The sequence below is a fragment of the Oryzias melastigma genome, linkage group LG17 (assembly GCF_002922805.2).
Source record: "Oryzias melastigma strain HK-1 linkage group LG17, ASM292280v2, whole genome shotgun sequence".
Taxonomy (NCBI): domain Eukaryota; kingdom Metazoa; phylum Chordata; class Actinopteri; order Beloniformes; family Adrianichthyidae; genus Oryzias; species Oryzias melastigma.
In genome coordinates this window covers 30482695-30497431 of record NC_050528.1, presented here as the reverse complement: position 1 = coordinate 30497431, position 14737 = coordinate 30482695, and the positions used below count along the sequence as shown (strand labels likewise).

The window sequence follows — 14737 nt, the reverse complement described above, 5'->3', positions numbered from 1 at the left end:
AGCTTTTGGTACAGCTCTTTGATTTTTCATGTTTATTTATAAAATCTTTTAGGGTTCCCCGATATCCTGGCAGTAGACCCTCAACAATACTACTTCCTGACATCAACTTTGCAGAAAACACCATCCCACTGCTTTTGTTTTACTGTTGGAAAGTATCTTGAAGTGTTTTTTTTTTGTGTGTGTGTGTGTGTGGTCAAGAGTAAATTTAGGAAGATTACATGTTACAGTTGCAAGAGAAATAGTATGTGAAGTCCCTCAAATTATGTACAAAATGGACACATGATGTGTTATTTTTCTCAATCAATCCATCCATCAAACGATGGAGAAAAACATTGCCTGCTTAAACCACGCCAATATTTGTCTTCATGATTTATTGAACACAATCATGTGTCCAGTCTATGCATAAAACCAAGTAATTCCAAAGGGTTCACATATTTTTTTCCTGCAGTCGTATTTATGAACACAAAGACCAAAAAATGACTAACAGAGCTGCTTAGAAGTGCGCCGCCCCATGTTTTAATCAGAAATCCTTTATTACTCCCACAATGGGGAACTTCTCCGGCAGTACAAAATCTTTAATAATATACTAAAAATTATAAAAGGGCTCGATATCGGCAGCAATTTCCATAATTCATTTGAGTCGATTCACCAGAGCCTGGATCGAACCGATTCCGATTTGTATTTATTCTTTCAATTCTCTCAATTCAATTCAATTCAATTTCCTCTGCAGTCCTACATTTTTCAATTTATATTTTTTGTATCTACATGCTCTATATATATTTGACCAAGTACTATAAACCTGACATCCAACCAAGAATCTAAGTTTTGTCATGTAAATGTTTGCAATGTGTATAATTTATTTTAGGAATAAGTTTGTGTTTAATGGTATTTGTTTATTTGTTTTCTTATAACAAAAGCATAAAAATATTGTTGGTAAAAACAATTCAATTCAATTTTGAGTTTACCCGGTTACACATTTGGACACATTTGCTTAAAAATACACTAATATATGTTTATTTTCATTAATTAGTGAAATAATGAGATTGTTAATAGCATACAGTATTACATGGATTCTCAAACAGAGAAGCTCCAACAATTGTTCTGCTTCTCCTGGAGGACGTTTCAGTTTGGTCAATAGGTGGCGATCACCCTATATCATTATACCTTATTCCAGAAGGAAAAGAAAGAATGAGCAAAAAACTGTATTTTAAAACACAAATGGTTATTTTAAAACATTTCCTTTAAGGAGTTTGGAAAATTCCTGTCTGCGAGTTCATAAAGATATTTCTTTAGTCAGCAGTGTATGTTTAGGTCGAGGGGATTTTAGCTCTAAGCGTTAGATCAACCTCTACTTTTATGAATCGATTATTGATCTATTAAGCTTAGATCAATGAATATATTTCCCAGGCCTAATTATAAACTCTTATTGCTTCCGAAGAAATCAGTTTTTATTATCAAGATTTTTTAAATGTTTCTTTTTTAATCCATTACAAATAATTATGTAATTTAAGGCCAACTATTTACTCCAACAAAGTAGTTTCACTGATGAACCTGAAAACTGCTGCGCCAGTCTTTGGAGTACTCGTTAAGTACATTTTCTCTCTCTTGCGCTACTTTTCTTTTGACAGTGCCGGGATGCAAAGGAACTTGGGACAGCATTGCATGCTGGGAACACACTGGATTAGGAGAGACTGTCACGATCCCCTGCCCTCGAGCCCTTAAGACCATCTTTGGCAGAAGCGGTGAGTTGTGATTTACTAACTAATTAGAAAATGTGTCTAATGCTTTGGTGTTTTGTCGTGGATGTTTGGAACGAGGATGTGACCTCTGATACCAAAGTAGATCTGTCAGCAGGAATTTTTCCTGACATGATTCCCTAGATATTTTTACTGTATAATAAACAGATTTACATGATTGTAACGTTTAGTTTAGGATGCAAAACCTGCATTTTTGCCTTAGATTTCTCTCGTTCTCAATTCTTTTTCACTGCTATTTATTCCACTTTGCACATTGTAGATACATATTTATACCTGCTAAAGCACTCTGGATGGATGCAAACTGCATTTCGTTGCTGTGTACCTGTGACATGTGCAATGACAATAAAGTTGAATTCTATTCTATTCTATTCTTTTTAAGTGGCAGGTTATGAAGAAAAGCTGGAGAAGAAACTAAATACATTAGTTGCTAAAAAGCCCAAATTCCTCTTTTTTTAAAGAAACAACATCTTTGTTTTCATACAAAATGCAAGACAATTTATTATAATATTTATTGTCAGCTCTTTGAAGTGTAGTGATTGTTTTGTTGTGTAGACTACTTGTGTTTTAAACATGGCTCAGCTGCCGCTAAAAGTCCCACTCGGATCATCTTTTGATCTAGTATAAAAGTGTTCCATGATTATGTCATTTTTGGGGGGCAAAATCATAAACCTTGTGCCGCTTTCTAGGAGCTAGTGTCCGCAGAGCGGCAATAGCTCAGTAGAAATTCGCCTCTGAGTTGTGAGCAGGGCTGTGGAGATACCCCTATCCCTTCGCCTCCCCATAACTGAGAGATCTCTGTTTAAAGGCTCCCCCATTGGCTTGCTTACAGCTCCACACACTTCCAACGTAACATTACCGGTGGAAGAAAAATGTATTTTATTTTTATTTTATTGTTTATCTGATATAGGGACAAATACAAAAGAACATAGATCGTTGCAATAGAACAATCTGATGCTTGTATTACAGTGTTTATAGCCGTGGCTAATTTGCAAAACCTCTGTCCCTAGTGGAACTTTTACTGAACAACAATTAGGAAGTAAAAAGAAAGTAAAAAGAGTAACACTAATTAAAAACTGTCTAAAAACTGTAAAAACTCATTAACAACTGTTAAAAATAAGTAGCAAAATGAACTCAACCATACTCATATTACACACTTAGCAAAGCTAGAAAATATTTTATACAATGTGCTCACACTGCTGTTTCTCTGATAACCAGAATTAAGCTTGCTTTTTAAAGGTGGACACTTTAGTTAAAGATTTAAATTGGTGGGGGACTGTTCCACAGTGTGGCTCCTTTCACAGAGAAGATGTTCTGTCCAAACATACAGTCTCCACTTGCAGCTGCTCTTGAAAGTTTCTAGTCTTTGGACAAATTTAGAGAGTGGTTGAGGTGCAAATCCAGTTAAACATTTAAAAAATAGCTTTAAATGGCTGTAGTTAATGAAATTCATAACATTTAAAATCGTGCATTTACTTAATATAACAGTTATGACAAGAAATTGTTTTTTTTTTATCTAAATTTTTGAAGTCGCGATTGTGGAGCCTCTCAATGGGCTTTGAGGAGCTTGGCTGCTTAGAGACCAAACAGTGGTGCAATAAGACAAATGGGATACAATCATTGTGTTAAGGAAAACATAAGCACATTCAAATTACTTGTTGTTCTCTACCTTGCAAGTAGGACGTGAAACCATGAAATTGCCTGTTGTGACATGTTAAAAGTTGACAGTTTAGGAATCAAAAGTTTGTGATTTACTGTGTCAAACGCTTTCTTTAAGTCCAGGAATACAGCACCAACAATGTCTCTTTTGTCTAACGACTGCACAGTATTTTCCAACAATGTGCAGATCGCAGACTCAGTTGAATGGTTCCGTCTGAGACCAAACTGTTGTGGATGTAAATAGTGATGAGATCCAAAATACTTAGTTAACACTTGTCCTGACACTATTTTTTCTAATACTTTTGACATCACTGGAACTAAATTAATTGGTCGATAGTTATTGATGTCTGTGGTATTACCAGACTTAAAGATGGGCTTAACTAATGATTTCTTCCAAGTGTCTGGTAATGTTCCAGTTTTAATAGAAGCATTTATAAAATGGGTCAGTGGCCGAATTAAGATATTTCTTAAGGAATGCTGTGTCTATGTTATATATATCCTTAGAATAAGTAGTATCCAGGCTTTCTATGGCTTTCAACACCCCAGATTGATCTACTTCTCTGATTGTCGCATTGTTATGAAATGCAGAAGTTGCTAAATTATTATGGTCAAGTTTGTCGTCTGAAAGTTTGGAGGCAAGATCTTTTACAGAATCAATAAAAAATGTTTTAAAAGCATTAGCAACTTGGACAGGTTCTGTTTTAATTTTTTAATCCAGATTTAACTTGTATGAATTTCTTACTAGAGCTTTAGGCTTAATTAGACTATTAATTTGTTTCCACATTGCTCCACTGTTTCCTTTAACTTCAGTAAAAAAAAAATGACGAGCAATATTGGGGCGATGCGGCCGTACAGTTTGGAGTCAGATGCCAGTTCAGACGAGGAAAACAAAGGTCTACACGGATCTTGTGGCGTGCTGTTGTAGCTTCTTTTGCAGATACTGCAGCAACACGTTCACACAGTTCTGCCATTTGAAAAACTGTGGTTAATTCATAGTTCATAGCTGTTCCAAAGGGTTTCTTGGGGGAGAGCTTTAATTTCTTTCAGCTCTAGCTCACATTCATTTGCAGTCTTTTTTATGTCTACTTTTAGTCCTGGTCTGTCTCTAACTCTGCAGTGAGTTCCATTTCCAGTTCACCGTTTGCATTCATAACTTTCTCAGCCTCCAAGATGAGTTTATTAAAATTTCCTGTGCTCCTCTTCAGACATATCCTTATAAGTTCTGAGCATGGAGTTGGCTAAACGACAGAATGATCATTTTTGCTGTTGTTTTTTTCACTTTTGTGGTTCCACAGACTTCTTAGACATGTATGTATTTAATGTGTTGTTCACTAACGTTACTTAATCCTATTTTTTTTTTTCCACTGTTAGAGACCGGTTTTTCACTGACAAGTTTTTCTTCCCCTCTTGATGGGGGAGGCATGAAATAAAGAGAAACACCAGCAGGACTCCACTCATTTCTCAGGACTCAACAAACTTGTTTCCTTCTCTTCTGTTTGGATTTTGATTTTAGAACGGCAATTTTCTCCACTTAGAGAGCATTGGCTTGAGAGCAACCGAGCAAGGTGAAAAGCCTGTACTCAGATCATTCTTATGAGAATATATTCAGCTTTATAGTTAAATTACAAATAACTATAAATTATTTTTAAGTTTTAAGTTCATTTTTCTTTATGTATGTCGTGAATCATCAGAAAAAATGCCACAAGAACACATTAAAAACACCAAAAACACAATTTTCATCAGAGTAGGTCTTCAACAGACAGGACTGATCTGGTCTAACTCAAGCTGGAGATTGTTTTTAAAGCACTCGGAGCCTCCGTGGAGCAAAATCTGGCGCTCAGTCCTAATGTCCCATGATTCACTCTGTGCGTTCAGCGGATTCCCTCGTGAACCCATCGCATTTCTTCCAGCCGCCGACCACATGGCAGTTCTGGGTTCTGCCCCGATTTGCATTGATGACTGAACATTAGCAAGCACCCGGCGGCTCGCTCAGACCCGAAGCTCCCTGACAGTTCCCTCTGTGGAACAGATCTCCAGAGGTGCTAAACTTCACGGAAATAGCACAGATGTGTTACATAAATGGGAGGATTGGGGGACAGCTGCGCTCGCTGATCAATTTAGATAATAAGTGGAAGAAGTGGGCTCAGATGTACTGTTGCATTACGCTCACTCAGTCATCAGATTTCTTTGGCCCGCGTAGGGTCTGCATGAAGCCTCAACACTTGCTCATCTCCAGTGTCAGCCGCACTTGTGAATCAGCCGTTTATGCATGCATGGTGTTGTAGGCTGTGGCCTCTCCGTGCCCTCTCTTTCTCCCTGAGTTATCATTTAACATCTAAACGCGGCCAAGTTCACTTCACAGCTGCTCTCTGTAACTGCAGCGACTTCTTCCACTCAACATTTACAGAGAATGTATTATTTAGTGAGGGCTGAGCAACTTAGCGTTTAAGTGCAATGTCAACAATTCATCCTAAAAGTAAGAGAAAAATAGTTTTTTGTTCAAGCTCTAAAATTACATATAGAAATTCACTTAATGATCACTTTAACTTCCATTTTAAAAAGAAATCAGCTAAATGTATTTTTAATGATAGATAATAATTTAACTGTGTTGTTTTTCATAGAAACAAAAAAAAACTTGTTTTTTTTTGTCTTTACTAATTTAGTTTTTAAAAATCAATTCACTTGGTTCAGATCTAAGGCAGACGTTTCGCTTTATGACATTTTACATTTAAGTGTTCGGTCTATTTTTGACATGTATGCTGTAAAAATACTTTGATGGTATTAATAATATTTATTTTGGATTTTAAAGTAAAAGATCAAACAATATTTAACAAATAATAAAATAAATATCTGAAAGGCAGTGAACTGGACCAAATGTATCAAACCCAATGCATCCACCATACATCACAGTCCTCTTCCCTTAGTTTTAAACATACTTTAAAACTATCAAGGTTTCTTTTCATTTTTTTTTTTCTTTTATCAATTTTCAGTCCCCTCTCCTCTCAAATAGTTTGGGACTTGGTCTTATTCTATTCATAAGTTTAAAAATAAAGGTGACAAGACTTGTGTAGCACCCTCGAGGAACTAGCATGAGCACGATGATTTTATGGGTGGGTTTATTTGGTCTTCACAACCCGTGAGAACTGACAGCAAAGAAACACAAAAAAGCATCAAAATCAATTCAACAGCTTACAATGTACAAAAACTTAAATACAAAATAAAAGCACACAAACCTCGCCGGCTGGCATCCACGAGGGGCTAATTGCTTATTTGGCTCGAAAATCTTTTTCTCTTTCCTTTACAAAATAAATAAACAAATAGTTGCATTGATAGTTATTGAACATCTTTTGTCTGATTAATACAGATCTTACCGGAGAACCTGCAGCAGCGCGCCTAGCAAGGTGTGCGCAGTTAAAATTAGTCCGGGCGGAACCTTTTTAAAATAGTTTGTTCCACAGGCTTTCACCACTAGATGGTGCATGTAAAATACAAATTAAAACACCAAAATAAATGTATAAACATTTGGGGCTGTTACAATTTGTATGGAGCAAAACTGGGGTCAAAAAGATTGGAAACCCAAATAAAACAACTCGAAAAATTCAAGCTGAAATTTTGGTGTTTAGCCAAAAAAAATTTCAAGTTTCTAAAACTTTCTGAAATTCTCATTTAACCTAATTATTTTCAGCTTCACATTTTCTGTTTTTACGTTTCAAAAATCAAAATTTCCGTTTCAAAATTTTTCTGCAGTTTTAATTTGTTTTTCTGTTTAGAATCTGAGGCTGCACGGTGGCGCAGTGGTTAGCGCTCTTGCCTCACAGCGAGAAGGCCCCGGTTCGAATCCCGGCTGGGACCTTTCTGTGTGGAGTTTGCATGTTCTCCCCGTGCATGTGTGGGTTTTCACCGGGGACTCCGGCTTCCTCCCACCGTCCAAAAACATGCTTCATAGGTTCATTGGTGACTCTAAATTGCCCCTAGGTGTGAATGTGTGTGTGATTGAGGCCCTGAGACAGACTGGCGACCTGTCCAGGGTGTACCCCGCCTTCGCCCATCAGTGGCCGGGATAGGCTCCGGCACCCCCGCGACCCCGAAAGGGAAGAAGCGGCCGAGAAGATGGATGATGAATGTTTAGAATCTGAAATTTTCCGCTTTGAAGCTTTTACCCCCGTTCTGGGGGGGCGGAGCAATCAAAGTCGATGAGGTGCTAATCTCAGTTCCGGTGCATTAACTGGGAACTTGGGAAATTACGGTCAGAAAACGTTTGTGCTATGGCAGCAAGTGAAAGGGGTCATAAATCACAAAGCAAAAACGCGTAAAGAACGACGTGTTGGCCATCCAAAACGCCGCTTTATACGCACGTTCTAAAAGTAGCACGTAAATTACTCCATTTTGTTGCGTACAATCGAGCGCCAAAACACTGTTCTGGCGTGTTCTAGCCCATTCAAAGTGCCGCTTTGTTGTGTCAGATACAGGTGTAGAAAATGTCGTTATACTTAAATAAAATGGCTAAGGCCAATAGGCCAAGTTGTCTCCTGTGGCCTACTGATTAACACAATACATTTTTTTATTTTTCTCATGGGGGAGTTGTGAGTCACTTTTAGGAAACATCCGAACTCTTCCCCTATACAGCCTCTCCCTACCTCAACGTTTAACCCTCCAAACAGAGAGTTATGGAAAAAGAGTGTCTTTAAATTCAGACGTTACTAAACCTCGATGACGTCATCGATAGTCGCTGGTCAGCCGTTGGTGCATCGCTACTAGCACTCAGAAATACATAACATTGGTGTGATAACTTTAAAACAGTCATGTAAAAACAAAAAGTCATTACTTACATCTACATGTGAACTTTTGTGCTTTAGAGGGCTTCCACATGAAGCAAAGTGCTTATCCTAAACGGCACAGCGTGACGCGGAACACGCTGGTGGCAGAGGGCTTAGCATCCCTCCGCGATGAAAGCTAAAACAATTTCAGACAACCCCATCACTTCAAAGGTCCCTACAGTTGGAGTGGTAGGAAGACGATGGAGGGGTATATTCTAGTAATCTCTTGACTAATACTTGCTGTTTTGAAACTTTTAAGCGTAAAAGGCACTTTATACCTGAAAAGGATTATTTTGCGTCTTGTTAATTTTTATTGTGCTGTTGCAAGGTCCTCTGTCAGAAGGAGACTCACATCCAGAGAGGTTGGAAAGAACTGCCTTTAATCGGCGAAAACATTGGTTTACAGAGACTGGGTTTGAACGTGGGTGTGGTTTCTAAAGGATAAAGAAACACAATAAACATTCATTGAAACTAATATATATCCCACGGATATATAAAACTCACAAATGTAAAGATAATAAACAAAATAGGTCATTTAAATGAATCACATTAATGCATTAAACAAACTAGGATGCTCCATCAACTCGCCACTAGAGGGCGCTCAAACCCAAAATGAGTTTCATTAGCGACTATTTAAACTCTACAAAACGTTGGTAGAAACTTAAACCAACATGTGCCAAAAACATCATAATATAACTGAATTACCTCATTAAGGATAAACTATGGATAAATTATTCATAACTCACATTTATATGACGCACACCAGCCTCAACAACCCAGATTCACCGCATGGCTTCGTGAGCTACGTAGAGCATGAGTTAGAACTGTATCCCTCCGCGCTCGTCACATGACCGCTAGGAATTCTGGGTAATGTAGTCCCACAGAATAACAGGGACCTTTCTACAGCCGCCCCTGGATTTGTGTAACAAATACACTCCCTAAAAAAGTCCATGTTATTCATCATCTTCTGGCATCCGAGGCAATGCAACCAGCTTCACCACTGGTCGGGTGTATGTCCGATCTTTGATCCACACTTCAGCAGAGTGCACTCTGCCATCTTGTCCTGGGAACACCTTTGTGATCTTACCAACTGGCCACATCGCCCTGGGCAATTGAGAGTCCATTATCATGACAACCTGACCAACAGTTAAGTCAGCTCCGGATGTGAGCCACTTCATTCGCTGTTGGAGATTTGGGAGATACTGCCATATGAACTGGCTCCAGAAGTGGTCAGCAATGATCTGACTTTGTTTCCATCTTCGGCTGCCGATGAAACCGGGTGCCCCATATACAACTTGGGGGAGAGAGGAATCTCACCGCCCCATCAACAGGAGATTTGGAGTAATCGGGTCAGGATCAGCGATGTCTGATGATACGTAACCAAGAGGCTTAGCATTTAACATGCCCTCCACTTCAGTAAGTGCAGTAATGAGGACTTCCTCTGTTACAATCTGTTCCTTCAGGATAACCTGGAGCGCACTTTTTACTGACCTTATCTCCCTTTCCCAAGCACCTCCAAAATGAGGAGCGTGAGGGGGGTTGCAATGGAAGGTGATCTTGGATTTGGCTAGCTGCTCCTGAAGGACTGAGTTCATTGCTGAGAAGGCACTGCATAACTCCCGGGCTCCACCTCGGAAGTTGCTGATCTGACCAGACCTCAAACGGTGTTCCACGGCGAGAGATGAATCTACGTAGAGACATGAGACAAGACTCGGAATCCAGACTGGGTAGTAGATCCAAATGTAGTAGATCCAAATGTAGATCCAAGTGTTTAAACATTTAAAGATGATGCCCCAGCGTTTTTCATGTCTTCGACCAATCTTTATGGTAAAGGGCCCAAAGCAGTCCACTCCGGTTGACCAGAAGGGGGGCTTGTGTATTCTGAGTCTTGCTGTTGGCAAATCAGCCATTTTGGTGAAGGTAGGTCTGCCACGCCATTTTTGGCATTCCACACACTGTCGCTGATTTCGTATCACCTACCGGCCTCTGATGATCCAATAGCTGCGGCGTATCTCGGCAAAGACACGGTCTGGACCAGGATGCATATGATTTGTGTCATAATGTTGGATGAGAAGAGTGACAGGGTGTTCTGGAGCCAAGAGAATAACCCAATGGTTCATATTGACTTGCCAAAACTCTGTACACGTTGTGCAGCGTTGGTTCGGTGTATAAAACAGGGTGGTGCTTGTAACCTAGAGGGTCCGTTGTACAATGCCAACGAAGGCCAAGTGTTGACTCTTGTGCGTCAACTTGGTCAAAGGTGAACCACATCTCACAGTTGTCTGATCTTGCACTAGCAGGCAGATGAGACATCACTTCAGGAATGTTACAAGCCCACTGTCTCATTTCAAATCCTCCAGCAGCCAAAACCTCCCTCATTTTGTCAATAAGCTGCTTCGCTTGTTGGGGAGAATGGAGTGATTGGTGGCAATTGTCCACATAAAATGCAGAGCGAACAGACTCGTACACATCTTCATTACCTTTGTGATGATCTTGCACATGTCGCTGCAAGGCTTAAGTAGCACAGCAGGGGCTGCAGGTTGTCCCGAACAGTAGCACATGCCACTCATAGAAATCAGGTGGGCGCTCACATTCCACATTTCTTCAAAGAAGGCAAAGCAAAGGCCTGTCTTCAGGTAAAAGGCGCACCTGATGGAACATGGCCTTAATGTCCCCACTGATGAACCGTCTACTGTCGGAATCTGAGAAACACACCTAACAAAGTTGGGCTCAGTGTCGGGCCTGGTAACAGGAGAGGATTTAATGCCACCTTCTGATTCTCAAAGGAGCAGTTGAAGACCAGATGGACTTTGTTGCTGTGATGGACAACATGATGTGGAATGTACCATGCTTCAGCAGATGTGCTCACCTCTTCTGGAGTACGTTTCATCACATAGCCAGACTTCTCCAATTTATGGATCTCTTGGTTATGAGTCTGCGCTTTGCCCAGATCCTTCTTTAATCTTCGCTCACAGGCTCTTAGAAGAGCCATGACTGCATCTTGTGAGGCCTTCAAGGTTGGAAACTGTTTACGTCGCAGTAGGGGAGTGGCATATCGCTCCACTCCATCTACGGGCACACGCAAAGTTTTTGATTCAAGCATGTCTAATGCCTGTTGGTCCTCTTTAGAGCGTGTGACTTCACTCTCACTCTTGAAAGGAAGGACATCCAGCTGCCAAAGCCTTTCCACATTCTTGTGGAGCTCTATATTTGGGGCAATAAAGGCTGAATGTAGACACACACTCTCCTCTGCCTGTTGGGGCAAACAGCTGGCAGGTCCTTGTAGTGCCCACCCAAGTGGAGTGTGAACAGCTATTGGTCCTCTGTCAGGTCCACGGAGCACTGGCCCAACAGGCGTAATCAGATGTGGATTATCTGACCCAATCAGTATCATAGGCTTCACCTTACTGAAGCCTCTGAGTGGCAGTGTTCGCCGATGACTGTATCTCTTCTTGAGATCCTGAGCTGGGCATGACTGTTCTGCCAGCGCTAATTGCTCTGCAGTGAAAGCATTCAAAATCTGATGCCTCATCTTTGGCTTGACTTTGGAGGACACTTAAAAGGATACACTTCCTCCATGTAACTGAAGCACATCTTGCCTGATAGTTCGCAGCACTAGCATTTCTTCTGTCTTAGCAAGACCAAGAAACCAAACTGCTGCAGGGAGGATGACCGTTCTCTCTGACCCATTGTCAAGCACAGCAAAAGTGTTATCATACAATCTTCCATCCTTCGCCATCTAATGTCTTCAGTTTCCTACTTCCTCATATATCTGGAACTCAAAGATTCTGGAGGAACATCCTCATTCATGGTAGGCAGTGGCAGAACTCGAGATAAAGGATATGATAATTCATAGTCCTCCAGATGTCCTGGGATTCTACGGATCCGACGTGGACGGGGACTTATTGGTTCATCATAATCTCTGGACGTAGCCATGGAAAATAGGAGCAGCACATCAGGCTCAAAGGACCACTATCCAGAGAGGTTGGAAAGAACTGCCTTTAATCTGCAAAAACATTGGTTTACAGAGACTGGGTTTGAACATGGGTGTGGTTTCTAAAGGATAAAGAAACACAATAAACAAATTGAAACTAAATGAATCACATTAATGCATTAAACAAACTAGGATGCTCCATCAACTCGCCACTAGAGGGCGCTCAAACCCAAAATGATTTTCATTAGCGACTATTTGAACTCTACAAAACGTTGGCAGAAACTTAAACCAATATGTGCCAAAAACATCATAATATAACTGAATTACCTCCTTAAGGATAAACTATGGATCCTCATTCATGGCTTGGCTTCGCGAACGAAGATCACAAGGGTGGCTGTCCACGTCGTTTGCAGGCGCGCTCATGGCTGAGTAGACCAATCCGTGACAGACAGGTCCGCCGGCAGCGACTGCAAGGGAAGGTTTTGTCAGGGTTGGGTGCTGTGGTGTTGCGGTTCTTCCTCCTGAGCCTCTTGTCCTTCAGGTTGGGGATACGGGAGTCTTCCAAGGAGGAGACAGCTGTGTGGATGATGGAGCGCCAGGCATCACGGTCAGCAGCAAGGGTGGACCACCGGCGGTCATCAATGTGACATGCATTCAGGTTCCATTTTAGGCGATCTTTGTACCGCTTCTGTGATGCCCCTCTGTCCCGATGACCGCCGGCTAGCTCACCATACAACGTGACTTTTGGTAGGCGAGTGTCCTCCATCCTGTAGACATGCACTGCCCAGCGAAGTTGTGTCTTTAGCAGCATGGCCTCAATGCTAATGACCCTTGCCCGCTCCAGGACCTCAACATTGGAGACGTAGTCACTTCAGTGGATGCCAAGGATGATGCGGAGGCAGCGCTGATGGAAGCGTTCAAGGAGTCGTACGTGGGTTCTGTAGGTGACCCACGACTCCGAGCCATACAGAAGAGTGGTGAGGACGATGGCTTTGTAGACACTTATCTTGGTGTCTTGCTTCAGGTGCTTGTTGTTCCACACCCGCTTGCTCAGTTGGCCAAATGCACTGCTTGCCTTCGCTAGCCTGCTGTCGATGTCCTTGTCAATTTTGGCGTCTGATGTGATGGTGCACCCCAGGTAGGTGAACTGATGGACTGTCTTCAGTTCCGTGTCACCAATCTTGATGTGAGGGAGGTGGTATTCGTCCTTGGGTGCTGGCTGGTAGAGGACCTCCATCTTTTTGAGGCTGACTTCAAGTCAGCCTCAAAGAGTAAAGATGGCGCCGGTGTACCTGGCTGCTCGTCTGTCGCTCCTGCTTTGGGTTCTGTTTGTGTTACTTTTGATTTCTGGCATCCTTCATACAGCAAAGTCTTTGATAGTCTATAAGCGACAAACCCTTTTGGACCTTCGAGAAAACGTCAAAACTCTAAAATTAACTGGATATGATGGACAGAAACCTCTGCCACCTCCGCTCTCTGAGGTCCCGGCTCACCTGTTCAGGGTGACTGTGCTCCCCTGTTGTCGCAAGCGCCCCTGTCGGCGGGGGAGGCGCGGTGTTTGGTTGGTCAAGCTGAAGGCATACCTGGCATGCTCATCCTCCACTTCCCGGACAGGATTCGGATCATTTCCTAGCATGACGTGGCGCTATTTGGATCCACCTGACGTCTGCCTGGTACCTGTTGCTGGCTTTGATGAGGGTCCCCCCCCCCGGTGCTCCCGCTTTCGTCGGCCTAGCCGCCGCGGGGTGAACTCGGAAAATCTGAGGATACCGCTCCGCGCTGTGCGACACACCAATGATCAACGGGCTGCAGTCACAGCCAGGATCGTTGCAATCGGGCTTTAAAAGCCTTCACAGTACAGAAACCGCTTTGTTGAGGGTTTTTAATGACATCCTGCGGGCAACAGATGCAGGAGACCACGTGGTCCTTGTGTTACTGGATTTGTCAGCTGCTTTTGACACTATAGACCAGGGGTCACCAACACGTCGCCCGCATCAGTCGCCCGCAGGCCTCTTCTAAAAATAGCACAACTCACTTGTGAGCTGCTCGAAAATTTTATTTTATTGTGATGCAATTTTTTAAAATCACACCTGCCTTTATAAAGAATTAAAAATTAAAACATCTTAAAGATATATGTTCATTATTTCTGAACCCAAAAACGGCCTGTCCCACTTTTTTTTCTTTTTTTAAATCGTTTTCTCCTTAACCAGATAATCAATAGTCGCATTTCCATTAATTCTGAAATTTCGCAAATTGGAATTTGGATAATAAATTCTCCTAATGGAAACACCACAGTTTCGAAAAAACTGGCATTTTTCGAAAAAAAAAAATTGCGCTTAGAGGAGGAAATAGACATTTTTTTTGCAAAACTGTAACGGAAACACTTTTTTCAAAATAAATGCGCTTCTCGGTATGAAGTGTCTGATCTGAGCGCACCAAGAGGTCCTTGCGGGTCATACAGAATTACGCAGGATCTCCTCCTTCTCTCATCGCTTCATCTACAGACGCACTTTTGCAGCTTGGAGTCTGAAGTCTCGTGAGCGCGAGCGCCGTGACAGAAACTTGAATTTATG

General features: G+C 41.6%; 1 protein-coding gene across 1 annotated transcript in view; it reads left to right on the top strand.

Annotated features, from left to right (window-relative positions):
• Positions 1-14737, top strand: part of vipr2 (vasoactive intestinal peptide receptor 2) — a 111198-nt gene that overhangs the window by 16255 nt on the left and 80206 nt on the right. The window contains exon 3 of the mRNA XM_024264404.2: positions 1629-1742. Coding sequence (XP_024120172.1) covers positions 1629-1742 — 114 coding nt within the window. The remainder of the gene's footprint in view (positions 1-1628; positions 1743-14737) is intronic.